We start from the raw sequence: 17,974 nt of genomic DNA on the forward strand, positions 1-17,974 counted from the left end.
TGCCTCCCAATCAGTAACAACCACCAGCAATAACCAATGAAAAGCAGAATCTTTGTGGGGGTGGCAGGAACATTCTGGGGAAGGGACTGTGACAAAGCAGTTTTCTGAAGTGGAGTTCAGTGCATCAGATGCAGGCCTAGGGACGGATTTCCAGTACAGAATTAAAAGCAAATATCCCACGGAGGTTGCTGTTAAACCTCAGACTGCTTCAGTTCTCTCAGCTCACGTGTCCTGCCTAGCCTCCTCTCCAGCTGATTTAAACCAGTCACGTAGCAAAGGTGTCAAGTGATTTATACAGTTAGTAGGAACTGATCTTGCTCCGGGGGTTTCTTCACCCAGGTGCCCAGCCCAGCTTTCTGAAATGCTTTAAACAGCTGCTGCTTGACAGACTGGTATGTCTGAGCCACCAGCTTTGCCTCGCTGTACACTGGTGGCACATCTCCATGGCTTGGTATTCGTGTGCTCAGCTGCAGAACGAAAATCAGGGAAGGGGAAAAAATAAAATAATAATGAAAAAAATCAGCCCATGAGCCAAAAGAAACAGGAGGCTTCAGTAGCTGCATAATCTTCCTGTCCACATTTCATAAGCAACAAACAAACTATCACTGTGCTTTGTGTGTTTGCTTTTGGTTTAACAACAACAAAAACCCCAGGGAAGCCATAAATGTCTGTGACATGGTTTTGGGCTGTCGTGAAGAGGAGCGAGGTAAACGGCTTTGCCTTGGAGTGGGCACAGGCACCAGCAAAGCTCAGCGTGCTCTACAAAGGGAAAAAAACACTTCCCAGTTAAGATGATTCTTAGGGATGAAAAAGGGAAAAATAAAGAAATACGCTCAGTTTAGCCTGGGAAGTGGAGCAGCTCAGTGCTTCCAGGTAATACCAAGAGACACAAGGAGGGTCCCCTCCCATGCTCTCCTCTTTTCCCTCTAATCTGTTACTATCTGAAATGCTGTGAAACCTGCTCAGGACAGGGCAGCAATCAGGTATCAGGATTCATGCTGGTGCTCTGTCAGGACACTGGAGCTGCCACTCAGGAGCTGCCTCAGCAGACAATGCCACATGTCCTCTGCCTCTCCTCACCTGGAGCACACACGTGGGAGCCAGCACCCTCAAACACAGGGCCTCCTCTGACCTGCCCAATTCTTAACAGTGCTGGGCCAGCAGGAAGGCTTTGAGCTCATATGAAAGAAACCAAAGCCTGGGAAATGCCTTAGATCAAGCAGATGGGTGAAAACCCAACCTTACAAACCAGGGAACTAACACCCTGTCGGAGAAGGCACTCTCAAAGCATAGCCTGGTGAGCAAACAACACTTCTCCTTCTCTCTTCAAAGGAGAGATGCTGAAAGACAGATTAAAGGACAGCCTGAAATGAGCTGCTGCAGCCCATGTGGTGCCAGCACACCGTAGGGCTGCTCTTGACTGGGGCTTGCCAGCAAGGGAGGGCAGTGCTGCCAGCCCAGGTGTTAGTGGGCCACAAGCTGGCCTGGCTGGCAGTGGCTTCTTTCCAGCTGCCCTTTTGTTCCCCAGAGGTGGACACTGATGAGATTATTAAATGCTTCATTTTGCCAAAAGCAAAGTGCCCTGCTTAGCCTCAAGTTACTCCTGCTCACCCCAACCCCAGCACTGGTGGGAGCCAGGTGCAGTTCAGCTCTCCTGGCCACCACTGGCCATAGCCTGCCCTGGGACCCAGCCTACCCCAGGTTCCTGTGAGGACCTCTCCATTTTGGGGGCAGCCAGAATACTTCTTGCCCCATTTCCTGTGGCACCTGCTGTGCAAGAAATAGGCTGGGACCTGTGCCACCAAACTGTTACTGAGTCCTGCACATGAACCCCAGGTTGTCCCTTCTGCTTCCCCTCAGGCTCAAGGTCCCTGCTAGGACAGATCATGCCACTGCCTGAGATGGGATGAGTCCCACCAGCCTCCTTCCCTGGGGTCTCCTGCAGGGCAGAACAACCCCTTTGGGCTTGTCCTCATACGTCCCCACCCTGCCTGTCTGTTTGCCTTCCTGAATTACATTGTTGGTGGTAGTGGCTGCAGAATTCCCTACCATCACTCTGCCTTGTTCTTTTCCACTCAATTCCCAATAGGAAAAAGGTTCTGGGATTTAATACAATACTTTTTTTCCCTTGCCTTTGTCTTCTCCTACTCTACAGGAACTCTTGGACAGTTCTGGGCCAGTCTCCTTACAGCAAATGAATACAACTCCGGGACAGGAACCGGAGCAGCTCTGTTGTCTGGTGGCAGTGCCCTGTTGGTGCATCAGCCCTACCTTGCCATGCAGCTTTGCCCAGCGAGTGAAGAACATCTGCTTGCAGAGCCGTGAGGGACTGCCACAGGTCCTCTTCCCTGTTGTGGCATTGATGACCTCCAGGTCGGTGCTGCCCACGACCCAGTTCACACTGAAGCTGGGAGACTTCCCGGGCTGCCGAGCGTCTGCATGGCTCACCCCTGGCAGGAGAGGAGGACACCAGTGACACCCAGAGCCCTCAGAGACTGCTAAGGTGTGGTGGCTTCTTGTGGCACACCCCTGGGCAAGCACACTGGCACTGTGCACTGCACGAGCTGCTGTCACCACTGGTTAAATGGCCCCAGAGAGAGACATCCTTTAGCAGTTCCCAGGGGTCCTGTCCCACCCTGCAGGAGAACTTTTCCTTACCACACGGAAGGGCTTTAGACTGGGTGTGTGCTGTTGATGGCACTGAGTGAAATCCTTCTGAAGGGCTGAATGGGGAAACTTTTGTACAAGGAACTAAGCAGCAAAGCACTTTTGTCATGAGCTCTTCCAGATGAGCTCCAGCACATGCCTGGCTCACAGATGTCTGCTGCTAACCGCTGGGGCCTGCACTGTGGTGGGAAGTCCAGAACACAGGGCTTCTGCAAACAGGGGTGTTCTGCCAAAATAGCAGCCAGCTGTCAGAAAGGGCTGGTGGAGGTGGTGGTGGAGGTGGAGGTGGTGGTGGTGTGTGTTTCCCAACCAGCTGTGAGCCCTGTTCTCCCTCCCATGATGTGGCAAGGGAAGGAAGGCAGAACTGAGGTGTTCCCATGCTGGACAGGGACAGAAGGGAGAATGCGATAGAGGAGGAGTGTGGAACACAGGTTCTGGCATACTTGCATTGCACAGTCTTTGGCTTGCTGCAATGAAGAGTTAAAATATGCAGACAAGCTGTTCAAACTAGGGTAGCCTCATGACCTGCTCACCTCATGACACATACATATACATCACACTTAACCAAATGCACTAAAACACACAGAACCTGAGAATTTCCCCAGTGGCTAAACTATCACCTCTGCCTCAGCTCAATGAATTTTGTCACAAGAGCACATTAAAAAAAACAAACCAATCTCCTTCCCCCCATGAAAAAGATAAGGGCTAAAATAGCCCTCTCCTGACTGAGGAACCTAGAGGACTTTGAAAGGCAATGCTGCCATCTTGACCTACATCCTTGTAAACCTGATGTCTCAGGGAATCCTTCTGAAGAACAATATCAGTGTGTAACAATCGTCTGTGGGTCTAATCCTCTGCAGAACTGGTGATGCTTAGTGCTCACATGCCTCATGATGCTCTGAAAGCATTCAGGATCATGGATTTTTGCTGGGATGAGGCTGGACAGCTCCTGCCTGGCCGGTGGTTAAGGAACTTGGAGTCAGGAGGGTGGAGAAAAAAAGGAGCAGAAACCTGGAGTAGGAACAGGGACGGGGAAGGAGAAGTGATGGCAATGAGAGTAAGCCTTGATGATAGCTGGAAGCCATGGAGCTGCTGACACTATGGGCAGCAGCCTCGCTGGGTGGCAGCAATGCACCCCCAGGTCTGCTGAGGAGGCAGGGGCTCCTGCACAGTGGAGCAGCTCTTTCACAGCCATCTGCCCTGAGCACAAGGGCTGACAAGTGGTGAAGGAGCAGGGGCTCTGAATAAGGGGCATGGATGGTAGGGCTGCAGGCATGGGGCCAGAGAGGTGAGGGCTGCTTCTCCTGACTCCACACACTCACTAGGTGAGGTAGACAGTTCAAGTTTACTGAGAACTTTCAGAACCCTTTTACTCAGACACACTTTTCCCCTCTCTGAGCAGCCTTTGCACAGTGGTAGTTCTCCTGGCCAGCTTGTCTCCACTACTGATGCTTTTTGGGCTCACTGCACATGAAAAAGGAACTGGATTTAAATGCATCATTTTCTTCATTCTACAACTTCATGCTCTGCAGGGAAAAAGAAGCCATGGGCTAGTGGTTTACTTACAAACAAGTAAAATTTCCTGCTGGTGACTGGGACAATTAGTGATGGGAGAGAGGATCATTTATCTTGCAGGCAGGTGTTTGCTTACCACTGAGAAGCAGCTGATTGCGCCGGTAGGAAGCTGGCAGCTGACCAATGTCTTCTATTCTATGGCTCATTACCCGGGAAAGGTGACCAGTGTGGTAGAGGCTTCCCACAACGATGCTGTGTAAGTACATGGGTTCAATGAAGGAGCTGAGGAGAGCACCTTGGAGCCCAAGGATGTTCCATCTGGAAAAGAAATTCAGGAGCAGTGAAACACATGGGGGGAGGAATGGCCATCAGAGCGCTGCCTTGGGAAAACTGGCAAAGCCCAGCACATGGCTGGAGGGATGGGAGCTGAAAAGTGTTCCTGTCCCTGTTCAGGGAGCACTGCACCACTGGACACACTTGTGCACTGTTCCCCCTCTACAACTGTTTTGGATGACTGTGATGCCACTGGCTTGAGCAAGGCACTTCTGTCTTGTGTTACTGCAAGGAGAGGCCTCTTGTTGAGAGCTGCTCTCCACAAGAGCATTGGCTGTTGGATGAGCACTCATTCAGCATGGCTCCAGCACAACTGTAATGCAGCTTGCAATGGTAGAGCTAAAATGAGTGCTTCTGTGTCCTAGTTCAGAGCGGGACAGATTGCTCTGCTGCTCCAAAAGAGGCAAAAGAGTAACACTCACACAATTGGATTGGATAGTTAGGGAAAATTTAAATGGAAAAGCAATTCATATACTACAAAGCATGGTGGTGAGCACAGAAAAGCATACAAAGTTCCAAGAAATCCCCAGCCTAACCTTAACACACAAGTTTCTTTACACCAGACCAAAAATCCAACACTTCCCTGGAGTTCACCAAAAACCTCAGGGCTCTTTCTTCTGCCCCACCATTGCTAGGCTGGTTTCAGGCTGCCCAGGCCTGAACTGCACCCCCTTTTTACCCTGGCATTAGGCCTAAACAGGCCAAGATTCTGCAGGAAAAAAAAAGTTAGTCAAGACAAAGAGTCCTCTGATACTCCCCCATCATTAGCAGAGAAGAAAGCATCTCTCTCCCACGGGAGCAGAGAAGGAAGAAAGTGGAAGACAATAACTTTGCAGCCAGATTTAGAAGGGTGCAGGATTTATGGAACACTATTTCCTGTGTCCACCACTGGGCTGGACACTCTAGACATTGGAGGTCTCAATTCTATGGCTTCTTTTTTTGGAGGCACCCAGCTTAAATGTCCACATTCTACTATCTTACCTTTCTTTGGCATTTGTCACACATTCATGCCATCCCCTAGCCATACAGCCACTTAGGTGCCCAAAATTCCCACAGAATCTAACCTCCCAGGCTCACATTTCCTTGCACAAATGATCATGCAGGTATGATGACATCCAGAAGAAGAATCAGACCCTGCTCCAGAAGAGAAAGAAGTTACACTTGTAGGCAGTTTGTTTGTAACCAATAGTCTGACCTGCCCTGAAGCATTCAGGGATGAGGGTGTTTCACCCTGATGCTGTCTTAAAGGTGCAACAGTGTTGGTGGAAACCTCAGGGCCTTCAACCTGTTCCTGTCTGTGAGCTCTATAGCACTGATGCTGGATTAGCTGCCAAATTTGTTCTGTTTCAATAACCTACAAAATTTTTACATCAAACATGGCAAAACCATGGCAGGATGCTCACTCTGACATCTTCAGTGGGCAAGAAACTGGTTAAAAAGTGGAAAATACAAAGAAGAGGAAAGAAGCCATTCTTGAGGCATCTTCTTGGCTTACTGATTTAGCTCAGCCTCTCTAACAAGAAGTCGTTCCCCAGACCAGACCAATACTAAAATGCTCTCTTACACTCGGAGGATATTTTTGTGCAAGTCAAATGCTGCCAATCTGTTTGAATAGTTTGGAATTGAGGAGTTCAAACTGAAGCCACTTCAGAAACCGCAGCTTTGGAGAGCTCATTTTGGCTGGTTGATCAGCCTTTGGAGCTCTGTCGCTGACTGAAGGAAGAGGCACGAGGCGCCTGCTATCGAAAGCACCATCCAGTGGCTGCCATGCTAACGGATGTGTTTGAAGCACAATCTCCATCAGCAGCACGCATTATGTAGCTAATTTCTTACATCATTGTTCTTTCCATTAATTAAGGTTTCTGCGGCGCCGGTGCGATTATTGCGGCGCCTGTGTGCTGCGTGTCTCTTCTCATGATTAATAAGGACTCATTAGATTTCCTCTTCCTGAAGCAGTCAATTAACACGGAATACTCTCCATTAATTACTGAATGTTTAAAGCCAGCACGCTGTACCTGGAGAGCAATCTGCTCTAGGAACCTGTGACACCGATGGCTTTAAAAAGTTCCCTTTAAATTTGACTCCACAAACAGAAGCAATTTTGCTGGCTATATTAATTTGCCTCTGAAGCAGGGCTGTGAATGAGAAACATCTTTTAATCTCATGCAAGAAAAGGCAGCCATCTGGCTGCTGAGGATTTCAGAGTCAGCCTCTCCCTGTCTCCCCCCTGTAAATGCGGGTCATTAAAGTAATGTGTTCATCTACATAAAACTCAAATGGAATATAAAAGGTAATATTTATATACAAACAATTTAGTCCCACAATTTAAACAGTCATTGGTTTTATGAAACATTTACTTTAGTCGATCAGATTTGCATAACTTCATTTGGGGGGGGGGGAAATAAAAAGAAAAAGAAAAGTGGGGTCATTCCTGCAAATAACATCGCTCTGAAAGGAGAGGGCTAGCAGCCTCTTCCACTGAATATCTGATAGATGTGCTGGAACATGTCCAGAAATGGGCCACAAGGATGAGCAGAGGGCTGGAGCTCCTCTCCTATGAGGACAGACTGAGAGAGTTGGGGCTGTTCAGTCTGGAGAAGAGAAGGCTCCAAGGAGACCTCATTGTGGCCTCCCAGTATCTGAAGGGGGTACAAGAAAGCTGGGGAGGGACTTTTTAGGGTGCCAGGTAGTGATAGGACTAGGGGGAATGGAGCAAAACTAGAAGTTGGTAGATTCAGATTGGATGTTAGGAAGAAGTTCTTCCCCATGAGGGTGGTGAGACACTGGAACAGGTTGCCCAGGGAGGTGGTGGAAGCCTCATCCCCGGAGGTTTTTAAGGGCAGGCTGGATGTGGCTCTGAGCAACCTGATCTAATGTGAGATGCCCCTGCCCATGGCAGGGGGGTTGGAAGTGGATGATCCTTGAGGTCCCTTCCAACTCTGACAATTCTGTGATTCTATGATGCAAAATTAATAATGCCAGCTTAAGAACTGGAGTACAGCTCGGCTAACAGTGCCATGCCAGCTTCTGAGGTGAGTAAAAATATTAGACAGTGATATCTTTGTCCACTGGAAGCTTGTAAGCCATCAGTGGTGTTTTCAAGGTTTGACATTTCCTTTACAAACCCCACACCCTTGTATATTCGATTGAAGGAGAGAAAGAAGCAGCTGAACAGAAGAGCAACATATGTTCAGCAGAGCTGGGATCTGAGCAATATTGCACCTCACCAGAAATCATCTGAGCTTTATTTACCAAAATATGGGATTGTGGGCAGATCAGACATTACACAGTAATAATAGTTACCTGATCTAAATTATTTACAAGGAACTTGTCTTTTCTTTAGAGAGGTTTCTCTGCCTCACTCTGAATGCGTTCATCCTGCTGTTTGAAGGGGCTGGGATGTCAATGGAATTACACTACTGGAAATCATAGGATAAACACCACCAGGTCACCTCCTAGGTATAAAAAGCATTTAGTAAGTATTAATTAATTCTCATAATGCTGCTGTGAGTGAAACCCCCGTTCTTAGGCACGCTGTGGACCCAAAGCAGGAAGGCAGCATAATGTGCTCAAGTCTGCAGCGTTGTTTGGAGGCAGAGCTGGAGCCCACAATGCCTGAATACAAGTCGCTCCTCAAGGCAACCCTGCTTTCCCCTTCCAAGAGAAGACCAAGGTAAAAGTAGGGGGCAATGGAACTTCTGCATCAGCTGTGACTCGTTTTGCCTTTGAGGTTTAAGTAAATACAAGAGCAATTGGGTGGAGGGGCCAGGCTGAAAAGACAAGAGAGCAAAAACATAACCAAGAATGCAGGGCATGAGAGCAAGCCCTGCCTGATGGGTAGAGGGTGGTATAAAAAGATGTGGTCCCAGAAGAAGACAGCATCTTATGACAGGAAAGGTAAAGCAAAGAGGCAGTGTTTGGTGGGGCCTGCTTGCTGTGCCCTCTTGAGCAATGACAAGGCTGGAGGCCACTGTGGTGGCTGAAAGGGAGGAGAGTGATGGCACTGCCACCTGTGTGCTGGCCACTTCCCAGCTTGACAGAGCACAGTTTCAGCAACACCCTTTTAGAAAAGAGGGATGAGAAAGCAGAGAAGGAGCTTTGCTTTCAGGTCCAGCCCAGGTTTGATGCAGAGTTGGGCCAGTTGTTTCTTTCTGGAGTGCAGCCCCAAGTCCCACTAAATCAGCACAAGTCCTAGGGCAAGAGGCCAGCTCCTGTGCTGAACTGGCCAATGCAAGCCCCTTGCACTGCCACTCCTGCCCTTCAGAGCACAGCAAGAACACATTAATGGTGGGGGAAATTTCAGTTACTCATTCTGCTTCTGTTCTGTGGATGTAAGCACCCACCTTGGAGGGCAGCCAGTCAGCATTTTGCATAAACAACAGATTTAACTAAAAACATTTGAGGGGAGGTCCTCTTATTCTATCTACTGTTCATCTCCCTGACTGACACATGTGGCTGAGGCACTGGCTCAGTCCTTTGATACCTGAACATCCCTGGGATTATGTGCAGGCAGCTGACAGGAGAAGTTCTGTCTGAGCAGCAGTGAAACTATCCATAAGGGTGCTTTGAAGAAGCTATTTCTCTGTAGCCTAATTTAGGCTCATGAAAGGAGCTGTGTTCCCATCTGTAACAAAGTACCCTCTTCAGATGTGGCTTTTCCAAATAAAATTATTATTCAGAGCAATGCAGTGTTACATTTTGGATCTTCAATATATCAAAGTGACTTCCCTTGCTACGAGGAAATATGCTGGATCACTCTGAGTTTTCCTAATTGTGTGGGATTTTAAGGGCTGTTTTCAAGGGCACACATCTCTCTAATAACTTAAGACGCTGTGTGCTTTGTAATAACCCTTCCAATAAAGTGAAAAAATCAACCCACTGCTCCCTTAGTCACGGATCTTCTTTTTAAAAACTAAAATCTTCAGCAAGCAAGATCAATAAAACCCAAATGTCTCCCCTTTTCACTTAAATATGGGAGCTTTTGGTGCTTTCAATGGAAGGAAAGTATACCCTTCCTTTTGTTCAAACAGCAGATATTGCTGCACTGTTTACAAAGACCAAATCCTGCACCCAGTTTTCAATATAGATAATCCTTGAAGAAATAGATTTGTGCCTGTTTGTCAATCACAGAAATGCCAGTGACGAACTGGGAGGCACCCCAGAGCAGCAGCTTCTCTTTAATTAGATGCTGTGCTCCCTGGGTCCTGGATGCAGGGCATGCTGGGGCTGAGCTCCTGCAGAACCTCAACACAGCTCCCACAGCCTGGGACCATCAGCAAGACGTGCAGGGCAGTGTGTGCCCAAGTCATAACCACATCACAGGCTCCACAGCTGCAGGCTGCAGCGTGCTCTTACCATGCAAGCTGGCTGCAGCCCCCCACATGGACATATCAATGACAAAAACACTGAGGAAGGGGCTTAGGGCAAACCCACAAGGATGCAAAGGTCTGCAGCCTCCTGCAGGTCTGCACATGACTCCTCACCGTCTGCTGAGCTGTGGTGTGGCACCTGGAGCCCCTTTGCTGAGTGCTCCCAGCATGGGTTTGCACAGCACACTACTCCCAACCAAGTGCTGACAACGCTCCTGCCCTCAAACCCCTTTGAAACTGAGCTGTGGAGAAATTCACACAGGGTTTCAAAGCATCCCAGTGACCTCTGTCCACCTGCCACTGAAGCTTGGTGAGACTCAAGTGTCTCTTTGGGGCCTTTGGAAAGCTCACCATTAAACAGCACGGCTGATGATTTTTCAAAGCTTATTTTGTTATGACTTTTTTACAAGAGACACTTTTTCTTTGGGGGGTTGTCATTAGGAGCTTTACCTCTTACCCACTTGTCGTGTTGTTAACCTCCTGCACCACAAGCTTCTATTACCACCATTTCCAGCTATGCTTCACACAACAGACATTGTTATTCATGGTGGCCTGTGCTCAGCAGAACACCTGTGGTGTTCCCATTTATATGACCATTTAGCTATTATTGGTTTGGAAACTGGAACCAGTGCATTAGTTTTTGATCAGTATTTTAACAGTAGGTGGTTTATAGATGTTTTCTGCAACATACCTTGTGGTGCAAGATTAAAACTGAAATCTCAGTCTCACAGAAAGGGGTTAAGAGAGAGAATTACGAATCAAATGCACAAATCATCTCTAATTGAAGGTCTGGCTGTGTTAACTGATTTTCATTTACATTAATATGCAGTCTTTGAAGTAGCTTTTCCTAAGAGTTACCTTGTCAGGCTCAGCCTTCTGTTAACAATGGCTCTGGTCGACAGGCTAACACTAAAACAGATCTAAGAATGCCAGGTTCTAACACTGACTTTTAGTCTTGCATTTTGACATGCTACATTTAAACACAGCTTAATGTGCTCAACCCATCTTGTAAAATGCTACTTCAGACTCCCACTGCTACATCCTGAAGCAGCACCTTAAGACTACCTTACCTTGCAATACTCTTGAGCCCATTCTCAGTAAAGATTCCTTCCTGTTCTCTAGCTCTGGAGCCCAAATAATTCCCAGACTTCAGCCACAGGACAAGAAGAAACAGTCAGTGTTGTAATGCAGCATTTGGAGGGCTTTTGTTACTGCTTGTGTGGTTTTGTAGGTGAGGTACAATTTTGATGTTCGAGGTCTTATTTAACCTCTGGGCTTCATGTCACTGTTTTTGTGAAGTACAAGGAAGTGGATGACTGCTAACCTGGTGGCAAGAAAATACACAACCTTCTGAAGGTGACCTTTTGAGAAACAGCAGTAAGAAAACAATTCTAAGGCCAGAGCTTACAAAATAAACACTAAATTCTGGCTTTTATTTGATGTATAAAGACAGTGGTTGTGAGGATTTTCTCCTCCAAATCCTGCATGCTGCAAAGTATATTCCTCAAGCCTGCACCCTGCAGGAGGGCTTCTGAAAGAGGACAAGTGGCACAGCTCATGCATTTCAAGTGTGTCTAACACCATTACAGTGTGGAGATGCAAGTCTGAGGCCCAGAAAACTGGCATCTCTCCAAAGTAAAGACATAGAATAGAGTCAGGGAAATGTTCCAGCTGGAAAAGCCCTCTAAGATCATCGAGTCCAACCACTGACCCAGTACCACCATGGCCATTAAACCATGTCCCAAAGTGCCATGGCCACATGTTTCTTGAACACCTCCAGGCATGGTGACTCCACCACCTCCCTGGGCAGCCTGTTCCAATCCCTGACCACTCCTGCAGCAAAAAAAATTTCCCTCATCTCCAGCCTAAACCTTCCCTGGCACAATTTCAGGCCATTTTTTCTTGTTCTATCACATGAGACTAGGGAGAATAGACCGATCTCCACCTCACTCCAGCCTCCTTTCAGGGAGCTGTAGAGAGCAATGAGGTCTCCCCTCAGCCTCTTCTTCTCCAGACTAAACATCTCCAGGTCCCTCAGCTGCTCCTCATCAGCCCTATTTTCCAGATCCTTCACCAGCTTTCTTGCTCGTCTCTGGACATGCTCCAGCCCCTCAGTGTCCTTCTTGGAGTGAGGGGCCCAAAACTGAACTCAGGATTCGAGATGTGGGGCACTGAAATAAAAATCTTAATATTGGTTATGATTAACATAAACAAAGACTGAGTGTCACAAACTTTCCCCCAAAGAGCAGATAATTTTCAGCATTATTTTACTCATGGTATTTCTGCTTTTTCACAAGTGTATACAGTGTAGGCTGCAGAAGAGAATGAAAATCTTTGGTTTCAGCATACCTAAGGAACTTTGGGTGGAAATAATGGAGTTTGAGCCTAACATCCGTGGCACCGAGAGGCTGAACTCACTCCAGCTGCACTGTAAGAGCCACAGGAGCTGTGAGTGCAGCAGCCAATGCTCTCTTTGGGTGGGTTATCTGGGGATTCACAGAGCCCAGACTTTAAATTTGCACATATAAATGCATAGATTTTTAAAGCCAGAAGGAACCACCAAGATCTAGCCTGACCTTCTTTATAATGCAGTCACCTCCTAATTCCCTGTCTGAGCCAAATAACTCCATGTCAGAAGTGCTTGTGCTTTAATTCAGTAAGGGAACAGACACGATACCAGGCTGTTTATCTTCCAGTCTCAGCACAGCCACAGAGCCTGAGTACTGCGTACCCAGCATCAGATTCTCTCAAACTTCTGGGGATAGTAATAGAAATTGCTAAATGCCTTTGAATAACAAATACAGTTGATTAAACCTCTCTCTGCTTATGGCTACCCAGCAAGCAAGGAAGAACATAAACTGTTAGACAGCTGATTTATAGAATATTATTCACTTTTCTGAGCCTTTGATATTCTGATAGCAGCATCCTTTGCAAATCATGCAAAATGCTGCATATTGTAGCAGCTACTGGCTAGGTTCTCAAGAGAAAACATTCTCTAATAGCCCAGTGCTCCCAAGGGGGTTTTACAAGCAATAAAATACAATTTTTTGTCAAATCTTGCTTATTCAAACATGAATCTCAGCTGCTTCTTTTCTGACTGCAAGACAAATCCCAATGACACGCAACCAGACTCCTCCTGCATCCTGCAGGCGTATCAAGAGTGTCTGTGTGGTACAGCAAATATTTGGGGCCTGAAGTGTGGCATAGACCCCACCTACTGATCTCTTCAGTGAGGGTAGGAGAGGAGAAAGGGCCCCCCAACAGCACTATCCTTGTTCACTGAACTCCTTTGCTGCCTGTACTTTCTATAGGCAGAGGTGAGGAAGGCAGAAAATGGCTCTGTATGTGCTGAAACAAAGGTCAGGTAAAGAAATCTTTGATCTCCCTCCCTTACAGGTGAGGATAATGAGGATAAAAATTGATCATAGATTGTATTTAATCTTTGATATCCCTCCCTTACAGGTGAGGATAACAAAGATGAAAATTGATCAGAGATTGTATTTAAGGTGGTCAGCTGAAATTTGGGATGGAGTTTACTGATGGTAACATATCCAAACCTCTTCTTACCACTCTTTGCCAAGCTCTGCATAAAATTTATAGCAGCTAAAACTCTCCAGCAGGGTTGTCATCCCTGCTGACAAGGGGCAGGGCCAGGCCAGCCCTGAGGGTACTGCTTATTTTTCACCATGCAAGAGATTTTTTTTTTACATTTTCTGCATTATTGGTGGTTTATTTTCACTAGCACAGTGATTCCCAGACTAGGACTTAATGAACCCAGCTGAAGTCATGCCATAGATGTATGCCACTAGAGGTCTAGTGGAAATGAAATTGCAGAACCAGGTCTCACAATGTGACTAGGAGAGAGAAAGGTATGAGCCCCAAGTGCAGCCAGGGTTGTGAACATCTCTTGATAGCCCTGGGAGCCCAAAAGCTTTCAGACCCTTCACCAGTGTACATGCCATAGCAATGCCTCCAGCACTCTCTGGACTCCATTTATCTTTCCCCGTTTCCCTTGGGAAAGAGTTTGGGGTTTTTCTAGACATTCAGCTCCATACTCTGTCCTTCAATAACCTTGAATTTCTCCTTAAAATCCCTCTTTTGGACTCTTCACCTTGTTTCTATTACTTCCAGTTATGAGACCCACAAATAACTTCTCCCATTTCCGTCCTTCCACTTTATTAGGATTGACCACTCCCTCTTTCTCCACCAGTTACTAAATCTCTGTGCTTTCTTGATTTTTTTTTTCCTCTTTATTTGCCAACCCATTTTCCTTGTACCAAAGCTCTTAACTTGACCATGGAGTCCACAGTGCTTAGAAGTTTCCAAACTTCTGAAGCATTTGTAGTGCAACAGCACTGCTGCCATTCCTTCAAATGTTGCTTTTCCCCTCTCCTTCTTCCAGAGTCTTTTTTAAACTGACTCTTACTGTAAGAGGCTGTTCAAAGCAGGGAATAATGACTGCTGATATATATATATATAAAAATTTTTATTTTGTCTAGGAAAATCCAGTGTCCATTTGAGTTCCCATGCAAATAAATAATAACATTTTCAGTTATTGGTACAATATTGCAATAATATCACAGAATCACAGAAACATTCAGGTTGGAAAAGACTCTCAGGATCATCAAGTCCAACCCAGAACCCTACTCTACAAGGTTTACCCCTAAACCATATCCCCAAGCATCAAATCCAAATGACCTTTAAACACATCCAAGGTTGGTGACTCTACCACCTCCTTGGGCAACACATTCCAATGCCTGACCACTCTTTCCATGAAAACTTTTTTCCTAATATCCAGTCTAAGCCTACCCAGTCACAGCTTGAGGCCATTCCCTCTTGTTCTATCAGTAACTACCTGTGAGAAGAGACCAGCGCCAACCTCTCCACAAGCTCCTTTCAGGTAGTTGTAGAGAGCCAGGAGGTCTCCCCTCAGCCTCCTCTTTTCCAAACTAAGCAGCCCCAGCTCCTTCAGTCACTCTTCATCAGATTTATTCTCCAGGCCCTTCCTCAGCTTCCTTGCCCTCCTCTGCCCTGGCTCCAGCACCTCCACATCTCTCTTGTATTGAGGTGACCAAAACTGGACACAATACTCAAGGTGTGGCCTCACCAGAGCTGAGTACAAGGAGTCAATCACCTCCCTAAATGTCCAAGATGCATGAACCCAACCACACCCCATTTGTTTTCCCTATGTGGTAACCATCACTTGATACTAGTTAACACCCTAAACTGAGAGTGGTGAATGTGGTACATTTTATGTACCACCATGGAATAATGATGAAGTATGCATTATACAGCAATGATTCTACATAGATACATGTTTTATTCACAGGACAGAGCAGAGAGCCACAGAGGGGGGCTGTGACATGAAAGTTCTGCAGTGGCATTTTCAAGGCTAGGTTGGATGAAGCCTTGAGCAGCTGAGTCCAGTTGAGAGGTGTCCCTGCTCATGGCTGGGAGGTTGGAATAGATGATCTCTGAAGTCCCTTCCAACCTGAGCCATTCTAGGATTCTGTGATTCTATGACATTCAACATAGTAGAACTATTCCTAGCAGCTTTTAGGGCACTTCATCCAACAGGGTGCAGATGAGCTGAGTTCATCTACATGATGGTTGGCTTGCAAATTTTGGGCTAAATGACCCAGCAAGAGCAGAGTGGATGCATTTTATCTGCACACTGAAATTCTATTGGCAAAAACACTGCAAAGAGAGTTTATATTTTTGCCACATTGTAAAAAGCAACTAATGACCCATGGAGAATTTGGGAAAATGTCCTATTTACATTCCATGTGATTTGCTTGGGCTCTTTTGCATACAGAGGAAGGCTTCGTTTCTGCAAGGTTTGTCAGCACCTGCCAGCTACTCCCCACCAGTAGCCACAAGCTTCATTTCCACATGCAAAGAAGAGGTTAGCTAGGTGCACACATCAGGTACCTGGCAATTTTGTCTGTGCAGGACATGGTGATGAGCTGCTCTCCCAGCAGGACGCCGTCCCACGTCTGAGCCGCGTTGTGACACCGCACAGGGATGGTTCCTTCTCCGGACTCAATCTTGGTGCGCAGGTGCCCGCGGTATTTTCTCACTATGTGCTTGCTGCTGTTCACTGGGCAAAACAAACCAAACAACAGCAATAATTAAATGCTTTCAGAACCTGAGAGGCTGTGGAGACAGCCAAAGCGTTTACAGAGCCACTTGTGGAGGTCCTTTCAAATTGGATTCAAAATCAGATGAGGTTACAGCCTAAGAAAAAGCAGCAGAGTGGAGCAGTCTGTGCTCCTAGCACGGCTGGCCTCTCACAGCAGTCAAAACTTCCACACAGCACACACCCAGCTCATCTTCCCACTCCCATTTCCTTAAATATTTAAAAAGCACAGAGATGCTCTGGTTTTTAAAAGAAACAGCCCAGTTTCTTGTTTTTAACTCACAGGACTGAGCTGTGTCAGGGGAGTATTTAGACAACCATGCTTCAGTGAGTGCCATCAAAGACTCACCTGCATGACCCAGTCCAGTCCAATAGCCTAGTGTGGCGTTCAGTGGCATTTCCTGAATCATTTCAGAACTGAGATTTTGGCTATCACAAAATGCCACTGAAAATAATCAGAAGCTGAAGTTTTACACTCTGGATCAAAAGCAAATCAAATCCTGCCTGTGAGGTACCCTCCTGCCTTGTGTCATACCGATGCAGTTGCCATCTGTCTCTTCAGCGACAGATACCTGAGTGCAAGGCAGCTACCTCAGGAGTGGTGCAGGGCAAGCAGCTAATGCACTTGTCCTGTGCCACGAGGAATGATCTGAGTCCTGCAGATAGGCAGGCAGGGCAGGAGGCAATGACATCTATGAAGTACTTCACCTTTATGTTATGAAAAGAGAAAATCTGGAAATCATTATCAAAACCACTCTTACCATCTTTACACTGCTACCACTGGGTGTTTTGGTAGTAAAGGAACAGCAAGAAATCCTCTGTGCCTGCTCACTCCCTTACCCTCAGAGGATTTTCCTGGAGGACACCTTCTCCATGAAGCAGACCTTTCAGTTTCCCTCTGGCCCAAAGGAAATTAATGACAAGCAGTACATGATGGCCTTTGCTTTCAAGGAGAATGAGTGCTGCTCCTCCATACAGGAGGCTCTTGTCCATATTTTTCCAGCTGTCCTGTGTATTTTTCCAAAGCCTGCCTCTCAGCTGGACCAGAAGGCTGTGAAGGTGATGCTCCTCAGCCATCAGCAGCTGAGACTCTGTCACAGGTTGTGTGGCTGATGGGACCTCTGGCCACAGGCAGCTGGCTCTGTGCACACTCCCAGCCTCCTGCTCTGTCCCTCTGTCATTGCTCACTCTTGCCTTTGTGTGACCATTTTCTGTGCTGAGGGCTCTGATGAGAGCAAATTGATTGACTTTGCCTGCTGCCAAAGGAAGGTTTACAAAAGGGGAAAGGGAAAACAAATGGCTTCAGGCCAAATGGCTTCAGGCCATTGGGATTAGTGAAGGTAGTGAAGATGTGTAGAACGGAGTCAGCTCTGGTCTGACAGCAGATGGGTGGCTGAGGACCCACCATTCCTTCACTTCCTTCCTGCTTTTCAAAGATTTAGGCTGGAGATGTGCATGCCAGCAGTGGGCAGGACCAGGTGTCAGTTGGATTGACTGGCCATGGTTGGAGCCAATTCCCACCCAAACAAGGCTCCATCATATCCAAAATCTTTGCAGACATTATAGGGTTTCTTTGTGCTGCTTCAGGAATGGAGTCTGGGGGACAGTGGCTATTGCACTGTCACCTGCACCAGGAGTGCCAGCCCAGTGGGGGATGTGAGGAGTCCTTGTGCCCAGCTGAGACACTGCAGTAACCACCAGACTGGCAGCATTGTGGCTTCTCAGACTTCAGTTCTGAGAGAAACTGGGAAGAGGGAAGAGCCAATGGACAAATTAAAAAAAAAAAAAATCAGTAAGTAAAAATGCCCAAATCTCAGAAATGTCTCAGATCTCTCATCCTTCAAATTGCTGGCCCTGTGTGCTGGGCCCATGGAAAGCCCTCTTGTCTGGGGTATCTCCTGCAGTATTGTTCAGAGGATGCTCTTCGGATGGGATTAGCTAGCTGGGAACT

General features: G+C 47.0%; 1 protein-coding gene across 1 annotated transcript in view; it reads right to left on the bottom strand.

The window, feature by feature from the left end:
- Positions 1-290: 290 nt before the first annotated feature.
- Positions 291-17,974, bottom strand: part of ADARB2 (adenosine deaminase RNA specific B2 (inactive)) — a 96,583-nt gene continuing 78,899 nt past the window's right edge. The window contains exons 7-10 of the mRNA XM_054390096.1: positions 15,816-15,974; positions 4,319-4,500; positions 2,272-2,450; positions 291-467 (exon numbers count right to left, since the gene is read on the bottom strand). Coding sequence (XP_054246071.1) covers positions 291-467; positions 2,272-2,450; positions 4,319-4,500; positions 15,816-15,974 — 697 coding nt within the window. The remainder of the gene's footprint in view (positions 468-2,271; positions 2,451-4,318; positions 4,501-15,815; positions 15,975-17,974) is intronic.

This window comes from Indicator indicator, chromosome 20 (genome assembly GCF_027791375.1).
Source record: "Indicator indicator isolate 239-I01 chromosome 20, UM_Iind_1.1, whole genome shotgun sequence".
NCBI classification, from domain to species: Eukaryota; Metazoa; Chordata; class Aves; order Piciformes; family Indicatoridae; genus Indicator; species Indicator indicator.